The sequence below is a fragment of the Cervus canadensis genome, chromosome 27 (genome assembly GCF_019320065.1).
Source record: "Cervus canadensis isolate Bull #8, Minnesota chromosome 27, ASM1932006v1, whole genome shotgun sequence".
Taxonomy (NCBI): domain Eukaryota; kingdom Metazoa; phylum Chordata; class Mammalia; order Artiodactyla; family Cervidae; genus Cervus; species Cervus canadensis.
In genome coordinates, this window is record NC_057412.1 from 51,296,352 (window position 1) to 51,321,991 (window position 25,640).

Below are 25,640 nucleotides of genomic sequence, written 5' to 3' on the forward strand. Positions count from 1 at the left end.
CCCCCTGCCCCTTGGCAACTAAAAGTCTGTTCTTTATGTCTGTGAGTCTGTTTCTGTCTTATAAATGAGTTCATACGTTTCATATTTTAGATTCCACATATAAGTGATAGCATGTGGTATTTGTCTTTCTGACTTACTTGGTATGATAATCTCTAGGTCCATTCACGCTGCTGAAAATGGCATTATTTCATTCCTTTATACAGCTGAGTAATACTCCATTGTGTACATATACATATATATACACATGCACCATATCTTATTTATCTGTTCATCTGTTAGTGACATTTAGGTTGCTTCATGTCTTGGTTATTGAAAAGTGTGCAGCAGTGAACACCAGGAAGCATGTTTACCTTCAAATTCTGGCTTTCTTTGAAATGCCCGGGAATGGGATTGCTGGATCTTACGGCAGCTCCATTTCAGTTTTCTGAGGCGTCCCCATGCTGTTTTCCATGGCGGCTCCACAAATGTACACTCCCACTGACAGTGTGGGGGGGCTCCCTGTCCTCCACGTCCTCTCCAGCGTTTGTTATTTGTAGATTTTTTAATGACGGCCATTCTGAGCAGTGTGTGGTGGTCCCTCGTTGTGGTTTTATTTTGCATTTCCCTAGTAATTAGCAATGCTGAGCATCTTTTCATGTGTTTATTGGCCATCTGTCTGTCTTCCTTGGACAAATGTCTACTGAATCTTCTGCCCTTCTTTTTTCATTGAGTTTTTGGGCTGTTGTTGTTGTTGTTGTTATTGAGTTGTTTTAGCTGTTCATATATGCAAAATTTGAATGAATTTATAAGGGAAGAAAACACTCAAGTTGAAAGAAATGCCAGGATGAATGACTGCTTTAGGGGCTCCGGCAGTATGAGTATACCCTTCTCTAGGGTTAGGGCACCTCAGGTGGGCGAGTTGAGGAGTTCTGCCCTCGGCCCACACACACACCAGTCCTACCAGCGTGGACGTGCTGAAGACACCAGAGATGACTCCCATCCTGGGCATGCATACTCCCCATGCTGAGAACTTCACTGAGTGTTTTCTCGGACTGGCTTCCTGAGGTCAGAGCATTTCATCCTGGGTGCTGAATATGGGGAGGGAGTAGAGAAAATTTTGAGTTTTGGCCTTGAGCAGAGGCTAGAGTATGTAACCAATATAAAGGCTTTATTATAAAACCATTCCCCAAATCACAACTCAAGTTTATGCTGGTAACAGCATGATTTTAGAACATTGGTTTCATATTTCTAGAAAAGATTTTCCAGTAGTCTCAGGTCCAACAAAAGGAGTCAAAGATTTGAGTAAAAAAAAAAAAACAATGTAATAAAGAGGGGCGGAATGAGTGGCTTCAGTGTGTAAAGATACAGCTTTATATTCAGAGAAGGGGAAAAACAGAATATGGTTGGAAGGAGCATAAGGCTCACGTACTTCAATCTTCCATCGAAGCTTTCACCACCTTCCATTCTTATTGTTAACAAACTTGGCTTGGATGCTTCCAGTGTTAGGAACTCATTTCCTCCCTACTTCGTTATTATGCCCTAATGAGTTCTAGAACATTCTTACTTATACTTGGCTGAAACAGAAAGCGACTTCCCAGGTGGTGCTAGTGTTAAATAACCCCCTGCCAATGCTGGAGACGTAAGAACCTTGGATTCAATCCCGGGGTTGGGAAGATGCCCTGGAGGAGGGCACGGCAACCCACTCCAGTATTCTTGCCTGGAGAATCCCATGGACAGAGGAGCCTGGTGGGCTATAATCCAAGGGTCACAAAGAGTCAAACCTGACTGAAGCGACTTAGCACACACACACGAAACAGAAAAACGTGCTAGGTAAATTTTACTTTCTCTACTTTTGCTACTAAAAGGAAGCAGAAGCTGTGGGCACGGTTTAGGAGGGTGAGTCAAGACATGGCTGAGGTGGGAGGTTAGCTGCAGAGGTTTCTGCAGATCAGAATTCTCTGAAACCAAATCTTTAAAAAGCCAATAAACATACTAAGAGTTTTGACTATAACCTAACATTGAGACAGTGGATAAGGGGAAAATACCAACGATTCATTATTTTATTTACTTTGTTTTTTAAAATGGATTATTGGTGTTGGTTGAAGTTGTTTTTGTAAACCTGTAATCTTAATAATAAAGTTGGGAGGGAAAGATAATATCTGCTGTCAATTAACATGCTGTTTACCACTCAGGTGATATGGCAACGTGGTATTTCCAAATGATGTCAGCAAATCAAAATGTGGAATCAAGTCATTATTTGCTAAATGAATAACAAATGTACAGAGGTCATGCCAATTGTGATGGAAGGTCAGGTGATGATGAACATACATACCAGCGTACACACACATTCTAACAACTGATGTCACTTGCATAATTCCAAGACCCTTGGGGTGGGGTAAGTAGGGATAGCTGTTGGTTTTCCTGCCTGTTAAACTGAAATGTTTTTCTCTAATTGCTTAAACTTATACACAACATGGGTAAGAACTGCCATTCCACCTATCCTAAATTTTTTTTTTTTTTAAGAAATTGATTGATATGCCTAAGTATTGATCTAAAGCATGTGAGACATAAAAATCCCCCGGGGAGCCTTTTTTTAAGACAGAAAAAAAGATGCCACCCCCAGGGGATCTGATTCAGCAGGGCTGGAGTGTGAACCAGGAGTCTGTATTTACATAAGTTCCTAGCTGTTCTGTCTGTGCCGATGATGTGGGGACTTTTTTTAGGGGACTTTCTGCGCGCTTGAAGTGTGCCTTTACGACCAGAAGGTGGCTCCATAACATATTAAATCAGGCACTTCATAGATAACTAGGAAAAGAGCGTTGACTTGGCTAAACGAAAACAAGCTAACTAACTGGAAAAATAAAGATGTGGAGCTCCCCTCGGTTACCTTTTTTTTTTTTTTTTTTTTTAAGTGAAAGGGTTGGGTGGGAAGGGAGAATGGAAGAGGCCGCAGGAATGTGGAGTGCTAGAAGGAATAAACGGACATTAAACTAACAATCATCATTTGTTATTTAGCTTCTCTCAAAAGTATTATAGCAAACATGTGTTGTTAAAGGAAATCTTTTAATATACCAGAAACACTTGATGTTTAATAAATTAAAAAAGCAGAGATGCAGGCTTCCCTGGTGGCATAGTGGTAAAGAATCTGCCAGCCAACTCAGGAGACACGGGTTCGAACCCTGATCCTGGAAGATCGCACGTCACGAAGCAGCTAAACGCACGCTGTGTGCCGCACCTGCTGAGCCCACTCATCCTAGAGCCTGCGCCCCGCAACAAGAGCGGCCAGGGCAACGAGGGGCCCACGCGCTGCCCGAGAGAGCCACCCTCCCGCCCCACGACCGGAGACCCCGAGAAAGCTCACGCGGCAGTAACGACTCAGCACAGCCTAGATGAATAAATAAGTAACATTATCTTTAAAACAAAAAAGGACAGAGAGCCTCAGAGGCTCTTCCCCATCACCAGGCCTCCACATCTGGAGGGGAAATCTCAGGGCTGGCACGGCTGCATGCACTCACTCTCGTTCCAGAATCCTGGCTGTTGACCGCAGATAGCAGGTCGGCGCAAGGTGGAGCCACATGTGGACAATTCCTGTTTAAGCCGCTGCTGCTCCTTATCAGGCTCTTAAGACACTCACCTGGGTATGATCAGGGTCTGGGTCACAGCCACGAGGCCTCTGGCTCTAGCCCGAATCAGTACAATGACTGACGCCCAGCTCCGGACTCAGCCCTCACGTCAGGGATGTCTGGGGTGCATCGTACACGCCCACAGGCGGTGTGCTGGGCGACGTCTCCTTCCACGGAGGCTCCGAGTGTCCCGGGTGCTCCCCTGATGTCACTGCTCCTGAAGGTAACTGTCGCTGCCGTCATCACGTCCCCAGCACTGCCCGTACGGGGACATTTCTTCATTCTATTCTGATCCTTATCACATTGTTTTGGGAGCCTGTATTGGGGAAATGAGGCTGAGAATGACTAGAGATAAACTGCTGATATGAGGCACAGAGGAACGCAGGCTTACACCCCCTTTCATCTTTCATTTATCTGGCTCATCACTTCCGTTCCTCACCCTCACCACATCCTCCAGCCAGGAAAAAAAGCCACGAGTGAGGCATCACTGTGGAACTCAATGCATCATACAAACTCCCACCTCCAGACCATGCCCCTGGAACGGTCACATGCCTGGTTGTAAGGCTCTTCGACCTGCTCCTTTCCCATTAAGCACGCAGCCTGGGAGAGAAGGTAGCACAGGGTCTGGGATGTGGGGGCCGGAGACAGCCCCAGCCTCAGCACCATTAAGTTGATGTGTTTCCTCTGAAGCTCTTAGGGTGCCTTCAGCCAAGCAAAACCCAGGCCATCTTGCCCTGCCAACCAGAATATCCAAATGACAAGCTGCTTGCTCTGGAACCATCAGTGTTCACCTTTGAAATGATTCCAAAGAAAATGAACCGTCTTTAACATTTCTAAAACATAATGTAGCCTCCAAGACAGGAGAAAGCCTGCAGTCACCTCTTCAGGAATTCAGTAGGGTCCTTAATCAAGCAATGGAGAAAAACAATTCCAGAAAAGAAAATAAAAGTTGTAGATGTATTCGCAGAAACAGGTTGGATTAATTGATGAACATTTTGATGAGAATTTCAAGTGATGAAAATAATCCCAGAGGAAGTCAGGCTGTCTACTGTGGCCCTTGAGTTATAGGTCCTTGGAGATAAGAAGTGAGAACCAGGAAGCAAGCACCATAGTTTCAAAGGCTGTAGATTTAGCCTCTGTGTGCCAGAGTTTTGGCATGCTTTCTCACTTTTTTCCTGCGTAAATAACTGATTTCAAAAACTTACCCAAATGATTGTATTTCTCTAACAATTCTTCATTATGCTGGCATTATCTTCTATATACAGTATGGATCATTTTTCTCCCCTTCTCAAAAACTTGCAATGGCCCCTTTTATCTGTAAAAAAAGAAGTCCGAACTCTTTAACGTACCGTAGTCTTAAACATCCTTTGCTAGATTTGCAATAATAATAGGTAACATATAATGAGAAGCCCTTGGCACAATGATCAGGAGACTGGGGTCACAGTTCTGCCACTAGCTATGAGCTCTAGGGCAGAGTTATGTAGCCTCTAAGCGTCAGTGTCCTTTGTCAAATGGGGCTAGGAAGAGCATTTAACTCATTGAGCCCTTGTGATGGTCCAGTGAGAGGAAATGAGTTCTACGTCCCATGTATCCCTCACGTGTTTTCTGTTTCTCACATCGCCCATTCATTGTCATAGCTTTGCTTATGTTTTCTCAGCTATACAATCCATTTCATGCACCCGTGCCCCCTACCCACTTTCCACTTGCAGAAACTCTTTTCGGAATTCCGGACCTGGCTTGAAATGCCACTTCCTCTTTAATGCATCTCTTGGCCCTTCCCCCATCAAAATGTATATCTCTTTATTGTCCTCCGCATGCACCTCTATTATTATTACCCTTCATTCAGCCTCACATTACATTTTGAAATTCACATATTTGACTTCTTTTCTCCTGGATTATATATTACCTGATGTTCATCATATGCCAACTTTTAACTTTTCCTCCATTCCTAGCACCTATCAAAACGATTTGCACAGGATCAACACTCCCTTGGTTCTAACTGTCAATTAAAATGGACTTGCTTTAAAATTCAATCCTCCTATTAATTTAGTCTCCTCTCTGCTTGATTTTTTTTCATAATACAGTATGTAACAAAATATTAACTATTCATATTCTAGGTATTAATCTATATTTTAAAATTAGTTTTTCCAAAGCTAATGTGGCATAGTATAAAAATCCCACTCATAATTTGGTCTCCAAGACAGTATGACAGAAAAATTATTCTCTAATACTTAGAAATTTTTTTTTTAATTCTCTAATACTTAGAAATTCTTAGCTGGGATTTTTAATGCAAGTTTATTTTTTCATTATAAAAGTGATATAAAAATGTTATAAAACCTCAGAAAAGAAAGTGAAAATGCAGTGCATATTCCCACCTAGCAAATGAGCTTATTTCCTAACGCCCTGTTACTCAAAGCATGGTCTGAACTAGTAGCAGCAGAAGCAGCTCAAATCTGGTTAGAAATGAAGAATCTCAGGCCTGTCTCGAACCAACTCAATCAGAATATGGCTGGTTTGCACGTTAAAGGTTGAAAAGCACTGCTCTAAATTACGACCTGGAGCCCAGCAGGGCACGTTCACTGAGCATCTCCTTCCTTCTAACAGATGTTTCTAGAACACCTGCTACATGCCAAGTACTGTACTAGAGGCTGTGTCTTCACCTGCAAAATTTCTTCCAGGACTGACTCAAGAATATATGGAGAGCATGTTATCTTCTTTTGAATGTTTTCTTACACAGTCTAAGTAGCTTTGACCGAAAACTGCCAGAGGTGCAAAACGTCTCATTCTGAAGTGGTTCCACTTCTCTTGTTCTCTCACAGTGATCTCTCTCAGTTTAAGGTTTAATGTGTTCTTATTCTGCTCCTTCCTTCCATTAACAGCTGAAAAATAAGGGGGGAAAGTCATTGAAATTAGCATTCCAGGTAACGCTGAAAGAACACTGCTTGTTTTCTTTGGGCAGCTTTCAAACATGAAGTTTTATGTTTGAGTTTTTTTTTAATTGTACATTTAAGGAAGCCCAGAAAAGGTGACATTTCAAAAGTAAATCTTGGGATATTCCTTCAAGAATATGGGTGGGGTGAGGGGGCATTTCACTGACTAAAACTGCCAGGAGACAGTCATTCCCAACATGTACAGCACTTACACTGAAGTGCTCTCTAAGGATCAGAGGCTGAATGATAAACAGTGTAGGCTTTCTTTTTAATAACCAAGTCTTCCTTGTGGCTCAGCTGGTAAAGAATCCGCCTGCAATGCAGGAGACCTGGGTTCGACCCCTTGGTTGGGAAGATCCCATGGAGAAGGGAAAGGCTGCCCACTCCAGACTTCAGGCCTGGGGAATTCCATGGGCTGTGTAGTCCACGGGGTAGCAAACAGTCGGACACGTCTGAGCGACTTTCACTTTCTCTTGTCACTCACTCCTTCAGGAAACAAACACAACTTTTGGTATTTTTGCACAGCTCAAAAGGCTGAAAAGCAGGTTTAAACGAATGTCAGTAATAGGCTAGAAGAGGAAGTTTAATAAAACGTCAAAAGGGGGCGCTATGCAGCAAGGTTAAGCGTACCGAAAAGCGGTCGCTTCGCTGCCGTGTAGTTACCTTGGAGATGAGGAGGTGGGGCCATTCGGTGATTAAGTGTCAGCTGACCTGGAGCCTTCTGTCTGCTTTTGGCAGAAGTTGTGTTTCCTTTTCCCGTAAGCCCTCCGGAGTCACTGGGGAGCTGCCTGGCCTGACACCCTCCAGGGTCCCACCATCAAGGTCTAGTTGTTTTTCTCCATTTGCCTATTTGCCAGGGTGTTCCTGCGGTTATCGATGTCCGAAGTTCTCATTATTACAGAGACCCTATAGTTTACACCGTGGGAAAGGACCGTTTGAGAGTGTAGGGAATATTGAAGAAAGCACAGAAATGGGTTTCTGTGCCCACAAGCCTCTGGGCTCAAGGATCTTATTCCAAAATGGGATTTCCAAATAGGGCCGCCACATGAACTGTTCCCAGAAGGCTACCGGACTTTTCATTTCGTCTACGAAAAGGGGGTCGTACCACCAACCTACCACCAACCCTGCCTGACTTTTGGGGATACTGTGAAGAGTAAATGGGACAAAGAATTTGGAAGAAGGTTCCAAACAACAGGCAATGCAAATGTGAAGTATCATTATTTGCATTTCTGCAAAATGGGAATAAGTAGTGTGTACCTGAATCTTAGGTAATGGTTGAAATACAAGCCATCCTTGATCCTGTCATCCAGATAGGATATAGTGCTCTTTCCCCAGCCTCTTTATCTCTCACGTTTCTGCTGCCTATAAATGTTACATAGTCCCTGGGTTATTGTCACTGTGCGTGAGCATGTGTGTGTGCGTGAGGGAAAGAAGGAGGGCAACGTGTGGCTGCGTTTAACCTCCGTGCTGACTGCGTGAAACGCCAGCCGAAGGAAGACCTGTCCGATCCCAGCCCCGACTCGTCCAAGCGTGCCTGCTCCCCCGCCCGCAGCCCGCGGCGGCGGTGGGCGCAGGAAGGCGGGAGGAGCCGAAGCGGGGGTCGGGGCGGGCGGCGGAGGGGTGGGCGCCGCTCGGAGGGGCCGCCCGTGAGGGCGCGGGCCAATCGGAGCGCCCTCTGCCAGCGGCCAATCACAAGCCGCCTTGCCCGGCAAATCTGCCCGGCAGTGCCGGGCGGGGCCGCCGGCAGCCCGGGGCCGCCGGTTACACTTCTGAGCGCCTGCTGGAAGCCTGGGGCCGGGGCGACCTGTGCGGAGGAGCCGGGGAGGGCGCTCAGGCAGGTCCGGCTTACGGGCCAGCCCAGGGACACGCATGAAAGCGTGAATCACGCTGAGGGTGGTGCGCCCGGGCGCTCTCGAGCGGACAGAGCCCCCGGCGTGTCGGTGTGTCGTGTGGGCACCTGCCGTGTGAGTGGCTCCCGGCGTGGCTGCCGGAGCAGGACGTAGGACGTTCAGTTTCTGTCCGATTTATTTCGAGGGGCCTCCGTTTCCCCGGTCCAGAGCGGGAACCTAAGAAGTTTAAGGAAGCTAGGTCTGAGCAGATTAAGGGAACAGCGGCTGGGTCGGAGAGGGTGGGGACTGCGGGGGCTGGGGGCTGGGGAGCCTCGTCCTTGCCCCGCGTCTTCCCGGGGCACGAAGGCCTTTGGGCAAGACTGGCGTGACAGAGGTGGCCCGGAAATGCTGGAGAACCTGGGCGATGATGATCGCTGAATGAGTGGCACTGGGCTGAGCTTGAACCGCTGACTGACAGAAAGAGATGCTAGCGTTTAGGAAGGTAAGAAGGAAACTCAGAATGGGGACCATCTGCTCCCCCAACCCCGGCGGGACAAAGACACCGGAGGTCTGCAATGCCGACTGGATGGCCTCCCTCCCGCCTCGCCTCCACCACGTCCCGCTTTCCAATCTGGCGATTCCAGGTACTCCTCTGTTCCTACTCCCACCCACTCTGCTTCTGCCATTTCAGTGTGGTTAATGGGGATGGGCTGCCTTTCTGTTGTGCTGAGAAAATAATTGTCACTGACCTTAACTAAACCTCTTTTTATTTCCAACTAAAAGCTTAACAGTGAAGCAGCTGCTGTAAAGAGATTTAAGTGCGCTGCATCACTGGCGAAAAGGGGCTTGAGAACGGAAGCCCCATTTCTGGTTTGTTTGTCTGTTTGGGTCTTTTGTTTTGCTCTTGAATAGACTTAGAATAAGAACATTACCTTCTTAATGTTGGGGCCAGGGTATGTGAGGGATGTGTTTTCTTGAATCACTCAAAATTAAAAGGAGAGATCGAGGTAATGAATAAAAAGTCATGAACAATTTTAGATCTGGCTCAAAATTCACACTGTAAAGTGTTTTCTGTCTCATTTATCTGACCTTGCATAGTGGAGAAACAAGAAACAGATTAGTATTTCAGAAGAGGTTCAGAACTAGGACTGGGTATCCAAGCACATATTATTGTTGTTGGAAAAGCCAGAAATAGAGAACACAGGTGCTTGTCACAGCCAGTCACTAGGTGTGATGAAGAAGTGGTGTCTGAAGCTTTGTCTACATACACACAGGTGTCCGCCTGGCTGATCTAGAACCGAAGGCTTGGAACCCACTTTTGCACCAACCGCTCTCCCTGCTGGGGGCTGTGTACTGTGACAACACGCTCGTTAGGTTTGTCCTTTTCCTTCCATCCAAAAGCTGATTAAAGCTGGGTTTCCAGGGAAGGAGGTTGACTACAGTGATCCTGGTATTGGATGCTGGGCAAGGTCTAGATTCTGATACTTGGAAAGCACTGCCAGGAGCAGGGGAATGGACCACTGCCAATCCTTTCTCTCCCCTGGAGACATAACAATTGCCTTCACCCCTAGACTACCAGGCAAACTCCCAAACATCCCTGGGAGCAGTCTGCCTTTTGGTGGCAGACAGGATGACCTCATGCAACCCCAGGTCTTTGCTTTCTATGCATGAGGAAGAGTTGTGCCGGCTTCAGGTGCAGCCTTTCCCGAGTCGCCTCTTCTTTTGGAGGTCTTCCAGGTTCATTGTCCTCATAGGCTCTTGTTGCTTTTGAGCAAGGAGAGGGTTGCTAAATTCCTTTATAGTTTTGATCACTTGTGTTTTATCAGCCACTGACTACGGCTCTCTGGGAAATACCAGACGGTGGTGCCTCAGAACAGGTCTTTTCCTTATTTAATTGATGCCTGTGGAGTCATTGCTGAAATGATGCACAGGCCTCTTTTAATATGAGTCATTTGTCATTAGGCTTTTTGACAGAATTGTTTTGTCAGGTGGTATGGCCAATAGAATGTGTTTGCAAACAGAATGGCATCTTAGGCAGGCACAAAATGACTCTGTCGTTCGGGGCATGTCCGGGTAGGCTCAGACTTCCTCCTTCCTGCTGTACTTTGGACAGTTCAGACCACAGCAGCAACTCTGCCCATGATGTGGCTGTGTACTCTGACCCCATGACTCCAGAAAGGAGCTGGGCATTTGTTCTGTAATCTCTAGGGTTTCTCCCAGTTACTAGAATTGCCAGAGTTAGCAAATAGTGGGGCCTGCTGCTGTAACTGGAAATTCTGTGGTTATCCACCAAGGGGACCCAGAGATTTGTTCAGCCAATGCTTTGTGAAGTCCTGTCCTTCTAAGCAAAAAAAAAAAAAAGTGCCCTTGACTTCTCAAAAGATATTGAACTCATTGCTGTGAATGCCCTTTTCCCAGCAGCGGATGGGACTTGAGTGTATGTAAAGATATAAAGCTCGGAAGATGAAAACCACATATTAAATTCTAGCCATTTGTGAACCCTTTCCCCCTCCTCCCCGGCCCCTGCACCCCTTCCTCGACGCTAGTTCTCCTTTCTCTACCTTGAGCTTCATATTCCCCAGCTAAGGACTAGCAGTCTAGTTCTGCCAGGCCTCGCTGAGAGATTCTGAAACACAGACAGCCATTCGGGGAGTGGAGGCCACCATCTTCCCCCTTGTTCCTCTTTTCCTCCCCCTCCTCATCGCCTTCATCATAATAGTTATTATTCACTGAGCACACCCACATAGCACCTTCTGGCGTGTACTACCTCAAGCCCTTACACCTCCAGGTGGGTAGTAACCTCATTTTAGAGATAAGACAATTATTGTCCAGAGAGATTAAGTAATTTTCTCAAGATCACTCAGTAACAAACAGCAGAAGTAATATTTAAGCTCCTATGTAATTGGCTCCAAAACCCATGAACTCTCCCTGTACCCCTAAGGAGGCCCTGGGAAGTTCAGAGCAGCTAGAGGGGGGGAAGGGGGAGAGTTCTGTAGCTGAAAACTAGTTTCCAGACTGTCCTCTGCAACAGATGAAGGAACTTTTAAAACTGGGTGATTTTTTTATCTGACCAATTATATATCACTGTCTAGCTAGATATATACATAGATATGTATACATATTATATATATATTATCTATTTTATATATATATATATATCAGTTTAGTCGCTCAGTCATGTCCGACTCTTTGCAACCCCATAAACTTCAGCACTCCAGGCTTGCCTATCCATCACCAACTCCTGGAGTTTACTCAAACTCATGTCCATTGAGTCGGTGATGCCATCCAACCATCTCATCTTCTGTCTTCCCCTTCTCCTCCTGACTTCAATCTTTCCCAGCATCAGGGTCTTTTCCAATGAGTCAGTTCTTCACATCAGGTGGCCAAAGTATTGGAGTTTCAGCTTCAACATCTGTCTTTCCAATGAATATTCAGGACTGATTTCCTTTAGGATTGACCGGTTGGATCTCTTTGTAATCCAAGGGACTCTCAGGAGTCTTCTCCAACACCACAGTTCAAAAGCATCAATTCTTCGGTGCTCAGCTTTCTTTATAGTCCAACTCACAACCATTCATGACTACTGGAAAAACCATAGCTTTGACTAGACAGACTTTTTTTGGTGAAGTAATGTCTCTGCTTTTTAATATGCTGTCTAGGTTACACACAAATGTATGTGTATGTTGTTGTTTAGTCACTAAGTCATGTCTGACTCTTTACAACCCCGTGGACTATAGCCTGCCAGGCTCCTCCATCCATGGGATTTTCCAAGCAAGAATACTGGAATGGGTTGCCATTTCCTTCTCCATGAGATCTTCCCAACCCAGGAATCGAATCCATGCCTCCTGCATCAGCAGGCAGATTCCACAGAGCCACGTGGGAAGCCCCATATACATCCCTGTCCAGAAACAGAAGCCAGTAAGATATCCCCACTTGGAACTGGAACCCAGTAAGTTTTAAATTCAAATGTAGTGCTTAGACCTATTCTGTATGTGCCAACCCAGGGTGTCTTTACCGTGGGCCAGCTCTGTCAGGGTGGGAGTGGGGCAGCAGTGACATGGGAAAGGGCAGGGAAAGGCAGGGGTTCTGACCTCAATGGAAGAACTGGGATGCAGTTCACTGTGCCAGATTTGAGTGCATCTGTTGCATTTGCCTAGATCATGATGGGAGAGAGCAAGCATGAACGTGCACCTCTCAGCAAAGCCTTGATGTATTATTTCGTGCCCACAACTGTCAAGAACACCTGTTAATGACCAGTTTCACCCAGACATATTGACCTATCTTGGAGAAGAACCTCAGAACAGTTCTCCCTGCCCACTGCATAGAATAATTTGAGACCTTAAGGGTGAAAAATCTGGAAAAGTCAGATTTTTTAATTAAAGCTTTAAACTCTACAAACAATTTTGTTCATGTTAGTGAAAGCATGATTTTTTTCTATGGACTGATAGGAAAGTTTTTCTCTATAATGTGTGTGGTTTCCAGTGAATTCTTCTCTATATATTTTAGTGCTATTTCTTTTTTAAAAAAAAACATATTTTCTCTCTTTTTAAAAATAATCTATTTGGTCTATTGGAAAGAGCGTTGAACATAAGGGTCTGGAAATTTGATGTTGTTGATTCTGGAGGTTTGATACTGTGGAAGCATCTGGATTTCTTAGGGCTTAGTTTCCTCGTTTGTAATTAAAATGAAATGTAGAAAAGTGAAAGCGAAAACCCTTCAGTCATGTCCAACTCTTTGCAATCCTATGGACTGTGGCCTGCCAGGCTCCTCTGTCCATGGGATTCTCCAGGTAAGAACACTGGAGTGGGTAGCCATTCCCTTCTCCAGGGGACCTTCCCGACCCGGGGACTGAGCCTGGGTCTCCTGCCCTGCAGGCGGGTTCTGTATCGTCTGAGCCACCACGGTAGTGTCCTTTCCAAATGAAAAATTCTTTGATTAGTTTGAAGGTTTTTTGTTTCTTTTTTTTTGCCTATTCATCTACAAACACAGAAAAATGACTAGGTCATTTTTGTCTGAAGGTTATAACTTTTTTATGCCTTGCAGAACAAGAAATTATTTTTGGCATGTGCAGACAAGGACTCACAATTGCTAGAATGAAGCAAAGTCTTCTCACTTTAGCATCCTAAAACAGACTGTCAGTCAGTCAGTCAGTTCAGTTGCTCAGTTGTGTCCGACTCTTTGTGACCCCATGAACTGCAGCATGCCCGGCCTCCCTGTCCATCACCAACTCCCGGAGTCTACTCAAATTCATGTCCATCGAGTCGGTGATGCCATCCAGCCATCTCATCCTCTGTCGTCCCCTTCTCCTCCTGCCCCCAATCCCTCGTAGCATCAGGGTCTTTTCCAATGAGTCAACTCTTCCCATGAGGTGGCCAAAGTACTGGAGTTTCAGCTTCAGCATCAGTCCTTCCAATGAATAGCCAGAACTGATCTCCTTTAGGATGGACTAGTTGGATCTCCTTGCAGTCCAAGGGACTCTCAAGAGTCTTTTCCAACACCACAGTTCAAAAGCATCAATTCTTTGGCACTCAGCTTTCTTTATAGTCCAACTCTCACATCCATACATGACCGCTGGAAAAACCATAGCCTTGACCAGACGGACCTTTGTTGGCAAAGTAATGTCTCTGCTTTTTAATATGCTATCTAGGTTGGTCATAACTTTCCTTCTAAGGAGTAAGCGTCTTTTAATTTCATGGCTCCAATCCCCATCTGCAGTGATTTTGGAGCCCAAAAAAATAAAGTCAGCCACTGTTTCCACTGTTTCCCCATCTATTTCCCATGAAGTGATGGAATGAGATGCCATGATCTTAGTTTTCTGAATGTTGAGCTTTAAGAAGTAGAGTAATTCAAATTGTACATACTCTGAGTACATTTAAAGAAACCTCATGCTCAGGCCTGTGGGAGAATCAGGCATCAATCCTACCGTCAAACAAGCTTACAGCTTAGAGATATTTACACACACACACAGACACACAAACACACACACACACACACACACACAAACACACACACACGTGTATTCACCATACACAATTTTAAAAAACTAATTGGGTTAAATATTAAAACAGAGATGTAAATAGTGTTACAGATGCACATAGAATGGAAGGATTATTTTCAGCTTTTAAGAGTAGCAACTCGGTCTTCCCTGGTGGCTCAGACGATAAAGAGTCTGCCTGCAGTGTGGGAGACAGGGGTTCGATCCCTGGGTCAGGAAGATCTCCTGGAGAAGGGAATGGCAGCCCAGTCCAGTATTCTTGCCTAGAATCCCATGGACGGAAGAGACTGGTGGGCTATAATCCACAGAGTCGCAAAGAGTTGGAAATGCCTGAGCACATAGAATGAAGAGGTTAATTTCAGCTTTTAAGAATAGAAACTACTTTTTTTAAAAAAAAAAAAATGACATTTGACTTGGAATTTGAAGAATGGTCAGGATTTCAAGAAATATGGCCTGGTCAGGATTTCAAGAAATATGGTCAGGGTTGGGAAGGAAGCTTTCCACTTGAAATAAAAGAGTTAAGCTTAGGAGTGGAGGTGTGTTTGGGAAAAGGCTGGACGACTGCCTCTGCTGCCCCTCAGGAAGGCTTCGTTAACATCTGTATCGCTGCACTTCTCCACCCGTCTTCTTCCGCATCATCTGGGTACAATCTGTACCCAGAGAATATGGCTTGTTGCCCTTAACAATCCTAAGTCCTAGCACAGGACAGCGGCTCCATCACTGATAACGCTGAGTCAGTCGTCAGCGCGTGGAACAGGACAGTGAGAATGCTGGAGAAGTGGCTTGCAGCCCCCATCATGTTCACCTGTGACCAGAGCTAAACCGAATAGGCAGGGTAGGTTCCCCTTCTGTGAATGCCGTATGGAACACTCTGAATATTTTCCAATCGGTTTCTTGTTATCTTTGCATAACATTACTGTAGCTCTAGATAAGGCTCATCACTGAGCCCCACTGGACACGGAAATTCCGAGTCAGAGTCAGACGGATCAGAAGCAGGTCTCTGGTGTCACCGCTGCCCTGGGAACAGTCCTTCATCCCGCATCCTTTCTGTCTTCTCTCTTCCCTGGTCAGGTGTGAGCGGCTCGTGTTTCCCCTGTGGCTGCGGCCTCAGCCTGCTGCCCTTTCTTCTTCACTCTTCCCCTTCCTTCCACCAACCCGCCTGTGTCCCAGCCTGTCCCCCTCCAGCACCAGCCCTCGTGCAGACCTCACTGCTCTCAATTCCCAGAGCGTTCTCTGCGCTCATCTGGCGGGTGATGTGCCCCCCTCTCCTCTTTCATCCTTCTGGAATCCTGTCCTTTTCCTATGCAGTCCTGTCCGCCTTTGACTACTGACGGTTCCTATAGCTCTTCTCCTGTGGCCCCACACTCACTTCCCACATGTGTGCAGGGAGACGGAATCCCTGTGAGAGCAGGACGGAGGGAATCACTGCATCTGGAAGTTGGGTCAGGTCTGGTGCATCTCACCAGGATGGGGACCCTAAAGGGCGCAAAATCCACTGTGGAACCAGAAGGGTATGTTGGCGCCACTCTGGGGATATCACAAACCCTGAGCTGGCCCTCGAAGCAACTCATTCGCCTACAGAGGCTGTGGAATCTGAGGCTGTGGAAAACCAAGGACCAAGCCGAATCTACCAGGGCTGACCCAATCAAGGAAAAAAAAAAAAAAAAATCACACGCAACCAAAATCGTATCTTAAGTGGGAGGACATTTTTGTTGCTGTTGTGTTTCATTTTCTTCTTCCAGGTGGTCATGGTGAGGAATAAAAAGAGGCTGTGATTTAGTGTTTGATTAGTAGGTTTCTCTTCTAAGAAGGTTCATCACTTCCTGAGATCCTGTCCCTGCCCCAGTCACACGAAAGCCACAAGAAATTCAGGAATCCCGCATATCTGTAAGAAGTGGAATCATGGGTTGGTCTGGAGTCTGAATGCTAAAGCCACACTGTCTGGATTTGAATCCCAGCTCTGCCCCTCATGGCTCTGTGACCTTGAACAAGTTACTTTGCTTCTTCATGTCTCAATGCTCACTATTATCTCTTCAAAACAGAGGTAATAGTGGCACTACCTCATTTGGTTAGTTTGAGAATTTAAATACATAGAGCATGCTAAGAACAGCATCTGTCACAAAATAATGCATCTTTTTAAAAAATTAGTCATTAGCCATTTATTGAAAGCCTGTGTCGGGAATGGAAAGCAAAAAAGAGTTGTAAAATGCTGTCTGTTCCTTCAGGTAATCTGCAATCTCGTTAAGGGGCTGACCTTCCAATTAAGTCATGTGGCTGCATGTTCTCTGTCTGACCATACCAGGGTAACTTGAATGGTCCTCCCTTCAAGGGGACTTGGAGTTAAGGGAAGGCTACCTGGTGGGTAGCCCAGATTGTGAGTACCAAAAGAGTCTTAAATGCAGTCTGTGGGGAACTGATCAAGAGAGCCAGAAATCCTATTCAGCTACTTTATCCCCCTGTCCCAAACTTTGTCATCTCCAGCCATCCAAAGCCTTTGGGAAAATTTGACTCTCTGTGACAGGACCATGTTGCAGAATGCTCTCCTCGTGGCCCCAGAACTTATACTCCTAACCCAGTCATTTTATCACCAGATGAAGAGTAGGAATATTGCAAAATACTTTCCTTTAAACAAATCTTTTCAACACCTTCCCCAGCAGTGGAAAGCCTCCTGATCCCTCCAAACATATGCATTATCCACACATGCAAATGCACACATCCTGCCCACCCCCAAACCCATACACAGCCGTGCCCTCAGCCTCACCCCCAGGAGAGCCCGCCATCGTTTCCCCTTTCTAAAAATCCTGCAGGACTTGCCCACTGACGTTTCAGATCCCACGAGCCTGCTGCCGTCACCTGCATGCTGCTGTTTCAGACCGCTTCTGAGGCTGGGGATTCGGTTTCTGACACGTGCTCTGACCTGCTCTCTGCTGCATGTGACAGGCTGGCTCCACAACTCTCCCTGACCTCGGAGAGCTTTTATGCACAGGCACACTAGAGGGAATGGTCGTGAAGCGCTCCAGCTCCTGGAACTTCGCCTCAGAAAAGCACAAACCACTTTGTAAATGCTGACTAACCCTAATTAGAGTTTCATACCAGGCCTGCAGAGGAGGGATTATTTATAGAAATGGTAATAGGTGGGTGTATTTGTGTGTGTGAAAAGAATTTGAACACACGTCAAGAACCAAATTTAGGTGGAGGAGACCTGTGACTAAATCTGTCTGAGTATTTACACACACGTGATGAGTAGGAGTCCTTCCACCTTCTCACATCTACAGAAATGTGGGAGTTAGGTTGCTGAATGCCAGTGAGGCTCAAACAGTCCCTGGGAGGATGGCATTTGTAGATCTCTGGGTAGCTCCCAGGTCACGTGGGTTGGCCACAGAGACCTATACCGCTCTCATGGGATGTCTAGCTCATGTTATCTATGAGACATCGGCAGTCTTTTTTGGATTCCTTGGCTACTAAGCAGTTGACATTTTCTAAGAAAATAACAGGGTTTTGAAAAGTAATTTCTGGTTATTCTAGAACTATTGGCTGGAGGGCATTATATCTTCTCAGAGAATATTCTATCAGTATTATTTTTTTCCTCTGTACAGACCTAACAAAAATCTAAGTAAAGAAAAAAAAAAATACAGGAAGCAGTTGTACCTCATAATGCAAATGTCTTGGAGCTTGGAGGTGTCTGCAGTGATGGTGAGAATGGGCCGTCCTAGACTCTGGCGGACTGAAGGCTTATATACTGAAAGCAATATGCTAAAGTACTGAAGCCAGACAGAAAACACACGCTGAGCAGATAGAGGTGAAGGCAGCGTCCGTCCATCCACTCCTCCCTCCCTGTTCCCTCTCCCTTCTCCCCTCCCTCCCTCTCTCCTTCCTCCCTGGTTTGAGTTTAGGAGATTGCCCCGGCAGGAGGTGTCTGCACAGACCACCATAGGAATAACATGAGCACATCGTGTCAGTTTAGCTAAAAAAAATTACTGGTGTTTGTTTTGCTTCTCCTTCTCCTTTTTCTTCTCATTACCTGTATTTTTAAAAAGTTTTTCATTTAAAAGGAAAGTATTCAAAGGATATTAAGTGGCCCTTTTGTGTCAGGTACTGTGTTAAATTAGGTGATAGAGAGATAAATAAGATTATTCTCTCTGCTCCTAATGAAGTTCTGATCATAAAAGTAGAAAGCCAAAGTTCAAACATTATGAATAAAAATACACAGGACACAAAAACACTCAGAAAACCGACACCTATTCCATTATTGGTAGGAGGAGGAAAACTTGGTAGATTGGACTTCCAAGAGGAGATCACCCTGCGTTGATATAAAGAGCATAAACAGCAACGAGTGTGTATCCAGTTGTTACAGGTAGAGAGGAGAGTGAGACAGTGCTGGGGTACCAAGGACTGGGAGATCATGTTTCCTTGAGGAAACCCAAGCATCGATTTCATTTAAACAAAGTAATGGAGATAAGCCCAGGAAAGTAGGCTAACGAGCCTATGTGTCATGCCAAGATGAAACATTAAACGTTATCCCAAAGGCAAAAAAGCAGCTAGTTAAAGACTTGATCAGGAATGGATTTAAAGCCCTAAAATAACTGCATAGGGTGAAGAGAAACAAAATGGCCCATCAGTTATTAGGGCTGCTGAGGGGTAGTATGAGAAATTCATTATTTCTTTCAATCTCGTTAGTACATATGTGTTGATTATCTTGCATATGCCAGGTCCTCTCCCGGGCACTGGTGATTCAGTGATGATCAACACGGACATGGCTCCTGCCCTCAGAGAACTTACAATCTAGTTGGAGAAATGGGCATTTAATCAAACGGTTATAATACAACATGCTATGTAAGATGATGGGGGAGGTAAAGGTTGCTGTTGATAGAAGCACACAGCAGGGATATCTCATGTCCCTGGGAGACAGGGATACCCCCAGAAGGAAGTGATGAATACACTGTAATCTGAAGAACACGTCAGGACCAGCCCCCAGGATAAGAGGAATAAGGCTAGGAGTATCCTAGAAGATGAAACAATAAGGGTGAAGACCTTGAAGAGAGAAAATGGCCCATTTAACAAACCCAGATAGTTCACTGTAGTTTACTGTAGGCAGAGGAGGGAGCCAGGAGGAAAGTGACAGATACCAGAGGTCTTGGAAGCCACATTAAGGTGATTTGACTGTAGAGTCACTCAGTCCTATCCGGCTTTGTGACCCCAAGGACTGTAGCCCACCAGGCTCCTCTGACCGTGGAATTCTCCGGACAAGAATACTGGAGTGGGTAGCCATTCCCTTCTCTAGGGGATCTTTTCAACCCAGGGATTGAACCTGGGACTCCTGCATTGCACCAGATTCTTCACCGACTCAACCACCAGGGAAACCCTTAAAGTGATTTAGCTCTACCTTAAAAGGCGCAGGAAGAGTGTTAAGCAGGTGGATGACAGAGAAGCTTTGTGTTTTGGAAAGATCACTCTGGCTGCAGTTCACAAAAGGTATTTGAGTTGGGAAGTATGGGAATCAAGGGGACCACTTAAATTGTTGATGAGCTCATCCAAGTGGGAGATTATATTGACCTGAGGAGGATAGTGGTAAAAGAGAATGTGGATAAAAAAGGATGTGGATAAAAGAGAAAGGACAGATGTGGGAGATATATAGAAGGAAGTGTCAGCAGGCCTTGGCTAGTCATTGGAGGGTCAAAGAGAATGTACAACTATTTGGGGTAACTGGGAGGAGGGAGATGGTATTCCCAGAAATAGGGATACACAAGTTTTAGGGTTTTAGGGGTGATGGAGGGAAACAGATATGTTTAGTTTGAACATGCTGGGTTTGAAGCACCCATAGAATATTTCAGAATTGGGAGAAGAGATAGATGGCATCCAGTGGAAATGATTTCCAGAGCTAAATCTTACAATTTGCCCAACCTCCTACGCTCACTCACATCTGTTGTTATATTCAGTGTAAGATGATTTGAGTTTGAAATTAGTGTCTTCATTATATTTATATATATATGTGTGTGTGTGTATACATAGTTAGATTTCAACTAAAACTTTACTTCTTTCAAGAAAGCTATCCTGAACTTCTAGTCATAGATAAGTGATGCTCCCACCCTCCCGAGCATGTTCGCTGTTCTGCTCATTCTGTAGGAATCCTGTCATTTCTTGTTTCATTCCTTCCCTACCGTGGAGGCAGCTTGCAGTGGGGGAGGGGAGGGGAGCTATGTGCACCACGCCACAAGCCATCTGTGAAGTGGAAACTTTTTATTAATAGTTACATTACCACATTATCAAATACCATTTATTTTACACAGTGACTTCTAGGGTTACACCAGGAGTCTTAGTAAAAGCGGGAGAATTTTGCAGTTGAGTATTTAATCTAATTTTTCTCCTCTCTGAACATTTTCCTGTTCTCCCTAAACCTTCATATTATTCTTTCTTTTGTGTTGAAAGGAAAAGTTATTAAAGTATGATTATCTCAGAGCTGAGAAGCCTCATCAGAGGATGACCAAGTGCCCTTTGTGAGGTGTTATTTCACCAAAAATTATGCCATCTGTTCAGAGACAGATCAGGGTTGTAATTAGCAAAATAGAGGAAAACTTTGTTATCAATGAGTTACCTCTACAGTATCTTATTTGGGTATTAGTGTCTAGTGGACATTTAAGGAAGAGAAAGTCTTTCAAAGAAAGATAATTACCCACCTATATAAAATGTCTCCCATACATGGAATTGAAAAACACTTTGACTTGCATAAATCGTAGAATATTTGGAGACTGTCTCAGGCAATGAATTCCCTTGATCCCCTGCAGAGTTCTTAGGAGGCTTGGCTCCCCCTTGAGCCCCACAAGGACATCTCCAGGCCAGAAGTGGGACTGTCTGGACGGGCCTTTGAACCAGAGAAGCTTTACTTGCATATATATAAATATTTCACTTGACAACATTCCAGGTCTGAAAGCACCATGAGAACCCCTGATTTATTTCAGTTTTCTCTAGCTCATCAAGCCACTTGGGCTAGACCAGGAGCAGCTCTCTGGATTCCCAGACTGAGGTCTGTTCTCAGACAATGGCATGCCCTTTGGCTTCTCAGAACATGAAAAATATGTTGATCTACATCCTCTGCTTCCAAATGTTCTGCCTTGCTTCAAAACGCAGTTGGCTTTTTGCACTGTGAATAAATATGAATTAAATAGGTAACTGATTAAAAATTAAATTGGCTACATGGCTCTCTCAAATTTTGCTGAAAGTATAGCGGTTATTTTTAATACTCTCCCACATGCCCCATGGAAGACGATTGAGTATGATGGATCAAGTTTATCCCATTGGGTTGGCAAGCTTTAAAGATATTATTCATTGGTTTGGGAAACTGTTAAGCAGTCCCCTGATCATGAACCTTGGGTCTGTGTTGGCTCTATTTCATACATCCTAAAGATGCCTCAGCCTTTCAGCCCTTATCAGAATGGAGTCAAGTTCTCTATAAATGTGGATTTCTTTTTCCCCCAAGGACCTAATTTAGGTGCATAAGACAGGAAGCCCCAAGGAGATGTTATTAAAAGATAATTTACATGCGCTTAAGTTGCAGGAAATCTACTCTCTGGGACTTTTTCTTTTAAATTTTGCAATACCATATTTTATTCTAGCCGTTCCTTTCATCATCCTTTCTGGTTTGTTTCCGTCCTCTGTATTTTCTAACACATCCCTCTTCATTGACCCAGATAACTCAAGCTAGAAGGACAGATAGAGATAAGTGGAGCTGGGGACACTCAGGTGCTGGGGGAGGGAAGGTGCAGAGCGTGAACTCCACCTGTTTAAGGAAGATGGATAGACCAGAGAGAAGTTTGGGAAAGGATGAGGAGACCTTGGCTCATCTGCCTTAAGCAAACCTTTAAAGAACTATTCACTCAAACAGGCATGCTTGCACTTCTGTGTACATGTACTCGATACCTACTATATGCCAGAAACTTACTAAGTATGGAGATATGGTCAGCTATCCGTGACAGACGTGGAGATAGTTACCAGCAGTGTCCCAAGCAGCACAGGGCGAAGAGCAGTTAGATCTGTGTGGTTACGTCACGTGAGCTCACAGGCGAAGGACTGTGACCTGAGTCACATGCAGGTAATTAAAGTGGAAAGGCAAGGGACAAGGAGATTTTCCCCAAGGATTCTAAAGGTTTCTTTTTTTTTTTTAACAAATATTTTGCTGTATTTAATAACCATCAGGCTCAATTCTCTACATACTTTTGCAAATAAGTGTGTTCTTAGCTCAGGCCACAGACCTATTTTAATATGCACAATTGCAGATAAAATTTATTGCCATATTCATAAACGTTAAATAAGTGAGTCATAATACAAGGTGCTTTCCTATAAAAGCTGCCAGAAACATCTTTAGCATTTAAAGACATGTTCATTTTCATGTCTGCTCTTAATATTTTTTATCTTGTTGTCGTCCAGTCACTAAGTCATGTTGGACTCTGTGACCCCATGAGCTGCAGCAAACCAGGCTTTTCTGTCCATCACTATCTCCCTGAGTTTGCTCAAACTCATGTCCATTGAGTCAGTGATGCCATCCAACCATCTCATCCTCTGTTGTCCCCTTCTCCTCCTGTTTTCAATCTTTCCCAGCATCAGGGTCTTTTCCAATGAGTCAGTTCTTCGCATCAGGTGGCCAAAGTATTGGAGCTTCAGCTTCAGCATCAGTCCTTTCAATGAGTATTCAGGGTTGATTTCCTTTAGGATTGACTGGTTTGATCTCCTTGCAAGCCCAGGGGACTCTCAAAAGTCTTCTCCAGCACCACAGTTTGAATCCATTCTTAGGCACTCAGCCATCTTTATGGCCCAAAGATGTGTGTATCTCACATCCATACATGACTACTGGAAAAACTATGCTTGGACTATATACACCTTTGTCAGCAAAGTGATGTCTCTGCTTTTTCATACACTGTCTAAGTTTGTTATAGCTATTCTTCCAAGGAGAAAGCATCTTTTAATTTCTTGGCTGCAGTGTTGTCCACATTGGTTTGGAGCACAAGAAAATGAAATATGACACTATTTATACAGTTTCCCCATCTATTTGCCATGAAGTGATAGGACTTGATACCGTGATCTTAGTTTTCTGAATGTTGAGTTTTAAGCCAGCTTTTTCACTCTCCTCTTTCACCTTCATCAAGAGGCTCTTCACTTTCTGCTATTAAAATGGTATCATCTGCATATCTGAGGTTGTTGATATTTCTCCCAGCAATCTTGATTCCAGCCCAGCATTTCGAATGAAGTACTCTGCATATAAGATAAATAAGCAGGGTGACAATATAAGCCTTGACGTACTCCTTTCCCGATAGGGAACCAGTCTGTTGTTCCTGGTAAGGTAAGGTGGTCTGGTATTCCCATCTCTTTAAGAAGTTTCCACAGTTTGTTGTGATCCACACCGTCAAAGGCCTTAGCATAGTCAATGAAGCAGAAGTAGATGTGGTTTTTTGGGATTCCCTTGCTTTTTCTATGTTCCAGCACATGTTGGCAATTTGATCTCTGGCTCCTCTGCCTTCTCTGGATCCAGCTTGCGCATCTGGAAGTTCTCCGTCCACTTACTGCGGAAGCCTGGCTTGAAGGATTTCGAGCATGACCTTGCTGGCACGTGAAATGAGTGCGTTTGTACGTAATTTGAACATTGTTTAGCACTGCCCTCCTTTCACTGGAATGGAAACTGACCTTTTCCAGTCCTGTGGCCACTGCTGAGTTTTCCAAATTTGCTGGCATAACGAGTGCAGCGTCATCTTTTAAGATTTGAAATAAGTCGGCTGGAATCCCATCACCTTCACTAGCGCTGTTCATGTACATGCTTCCTAAGGCCCCCTTGACGTCACACTCCAGGATGTCTGGCTCTAAGTGAGTGACCACATCATCATGGTTAACTGGGCCATTAAGGGGTTTTTGGTATAGTTCTTCTGTGTATTCTTGCCACCTTTTCTTAATGCCTTCTGCCTCTGTTAGGTCAATACCGTTTCTGTCCTTTATTGTGCCCATTTTTGTATGAAATGTTCCCTTGGTATCTCCAATTTTCTTAAAGAGATCTCTAGTCTTTCCCATTCTACTGCTTTCCTCTATTTCTTCGCATTGATCACTGAGGAAGGCTTTCTTATCTCTTCTTGCTATTCTGTGGGACTCTGCATTCATTTGGGTGTATCTTTCCTTTTCTCCTCTGTCTTTCGATTCTCTTCTTTCCTCAGCTATTTGTAAGGCCTCGTCAGACCATCACTTTGCCTTCTTGAATTTGTTTTTCTTGGGGATGGTTTTGGTCATCGTCTCCTGTACAATGGTATCTCTGTCCATAGTTCTTCAGACACTCTGTCTACCGGATCTCTTCCCTTGAATCTTTTTGTCACTTCCGCTGTATAATCATAAGGGATTCAATTTAGGTCATACCTGAATGGCCTAGTGCTTTTCCCTACTTTCTTCAATTTGAGCCTGAATTTTGCAATAAGGAGCTGATGATCTGAGCCACAGTCAGCTCCAGGTCTTGTTTTCTCTGACTTAGAACCTCACAGTTTTATCTTACATCTATATTTAATTTTTATTCACATCAGAGGCAATATATAGAAGTAGTTCCAAGGGTGGTTTCTGTTTTAGTGGACCTGGGATCAAATCCTAGATAATAGTTCAGTTCAGTTCAGTCACTCAGTCGTGTCCAACTCTTTGCGACCCCATGAACTGCAGCATGCCAGGTCTCCCTGTCCATCGCCAACTCCCAGAGTACACCCAAACCCATGTCCATCGAGTCGGTGATGCCATCCAACCATCTCATCCTCTGTTGTCCCCTTATCCTCCTGCCCTCAATCTTTCCCAGCATCAGGGCCTCTTCAAATGAGTCAGCTCTTCACATCAGGGGGCCAAAGTATTGGAGTTTCAGCTTCAGCATCAGTCCTTCCAGTGAACACCCAGGACTGATCTCCTTTAGGATGGACTGGTTGGATCTCCTTGCAGCCCAAGGGACTCTCAAGAGTCTTCTCCAACATCACAGTTCAAAAGCATCAATTCTTCGGCACTCGGCTTTCTTTATAGTCCAACTCTCACATCCGTACATGACCACTGGAAAAACCATAGCCTTGACTAGACAGACCTTTGTTGGCAAAGTAGTGTCTCTGCTTTTTAATATGCTATCTAGGTTGGTCATAACTTTCCTTCCATGGAGTAAGCGTCTTTTAATTTCATGGCTGCAATCACCATCTGCAGTGATTTTGGAGCCCCCAAAAATAAAGTCAGCCACTGTTTCCACTGTTTCCCCATCTATTTGCCATGAAGTGATGTGACTGGATGCCATCATCTT

At 44.8% G+C, this 25,640-nt stretch overlaps 1 protein-coding gene across 3 annotated transcripts in view; it reads left to right on the forward strand.

Moving 5' to 3' along the window:
• Nucleotides 1-8,270: 8,270 nt before the first annotated feature.
• PLCXD2 (phosphatidylinositol specific phospholipase C X domain containing 2) overlaps nucleotides 8,271-25,640 on the forward strand; it is a 55,121-nt gene continuing 37,751 nt past the window's right edge. For all 3 annotated transcript variants that reach the window (XR_006265820.1, XR_006265821.1, XM_043448909.1), the window contains exon 1: nucleotides 8,271-9,005. Coding sequence is in view for 1 of the 3 variants with exons in the window: in XM_043448909.1 (XP_043304844.1) it covers nucleotides 8,846-9,005 (160 nt within the window). In the remaining 2 variants the exon portion in view is untranslated. The remainder of the gene's footprint in view (nucleotides 9,006-25,640) is intronic.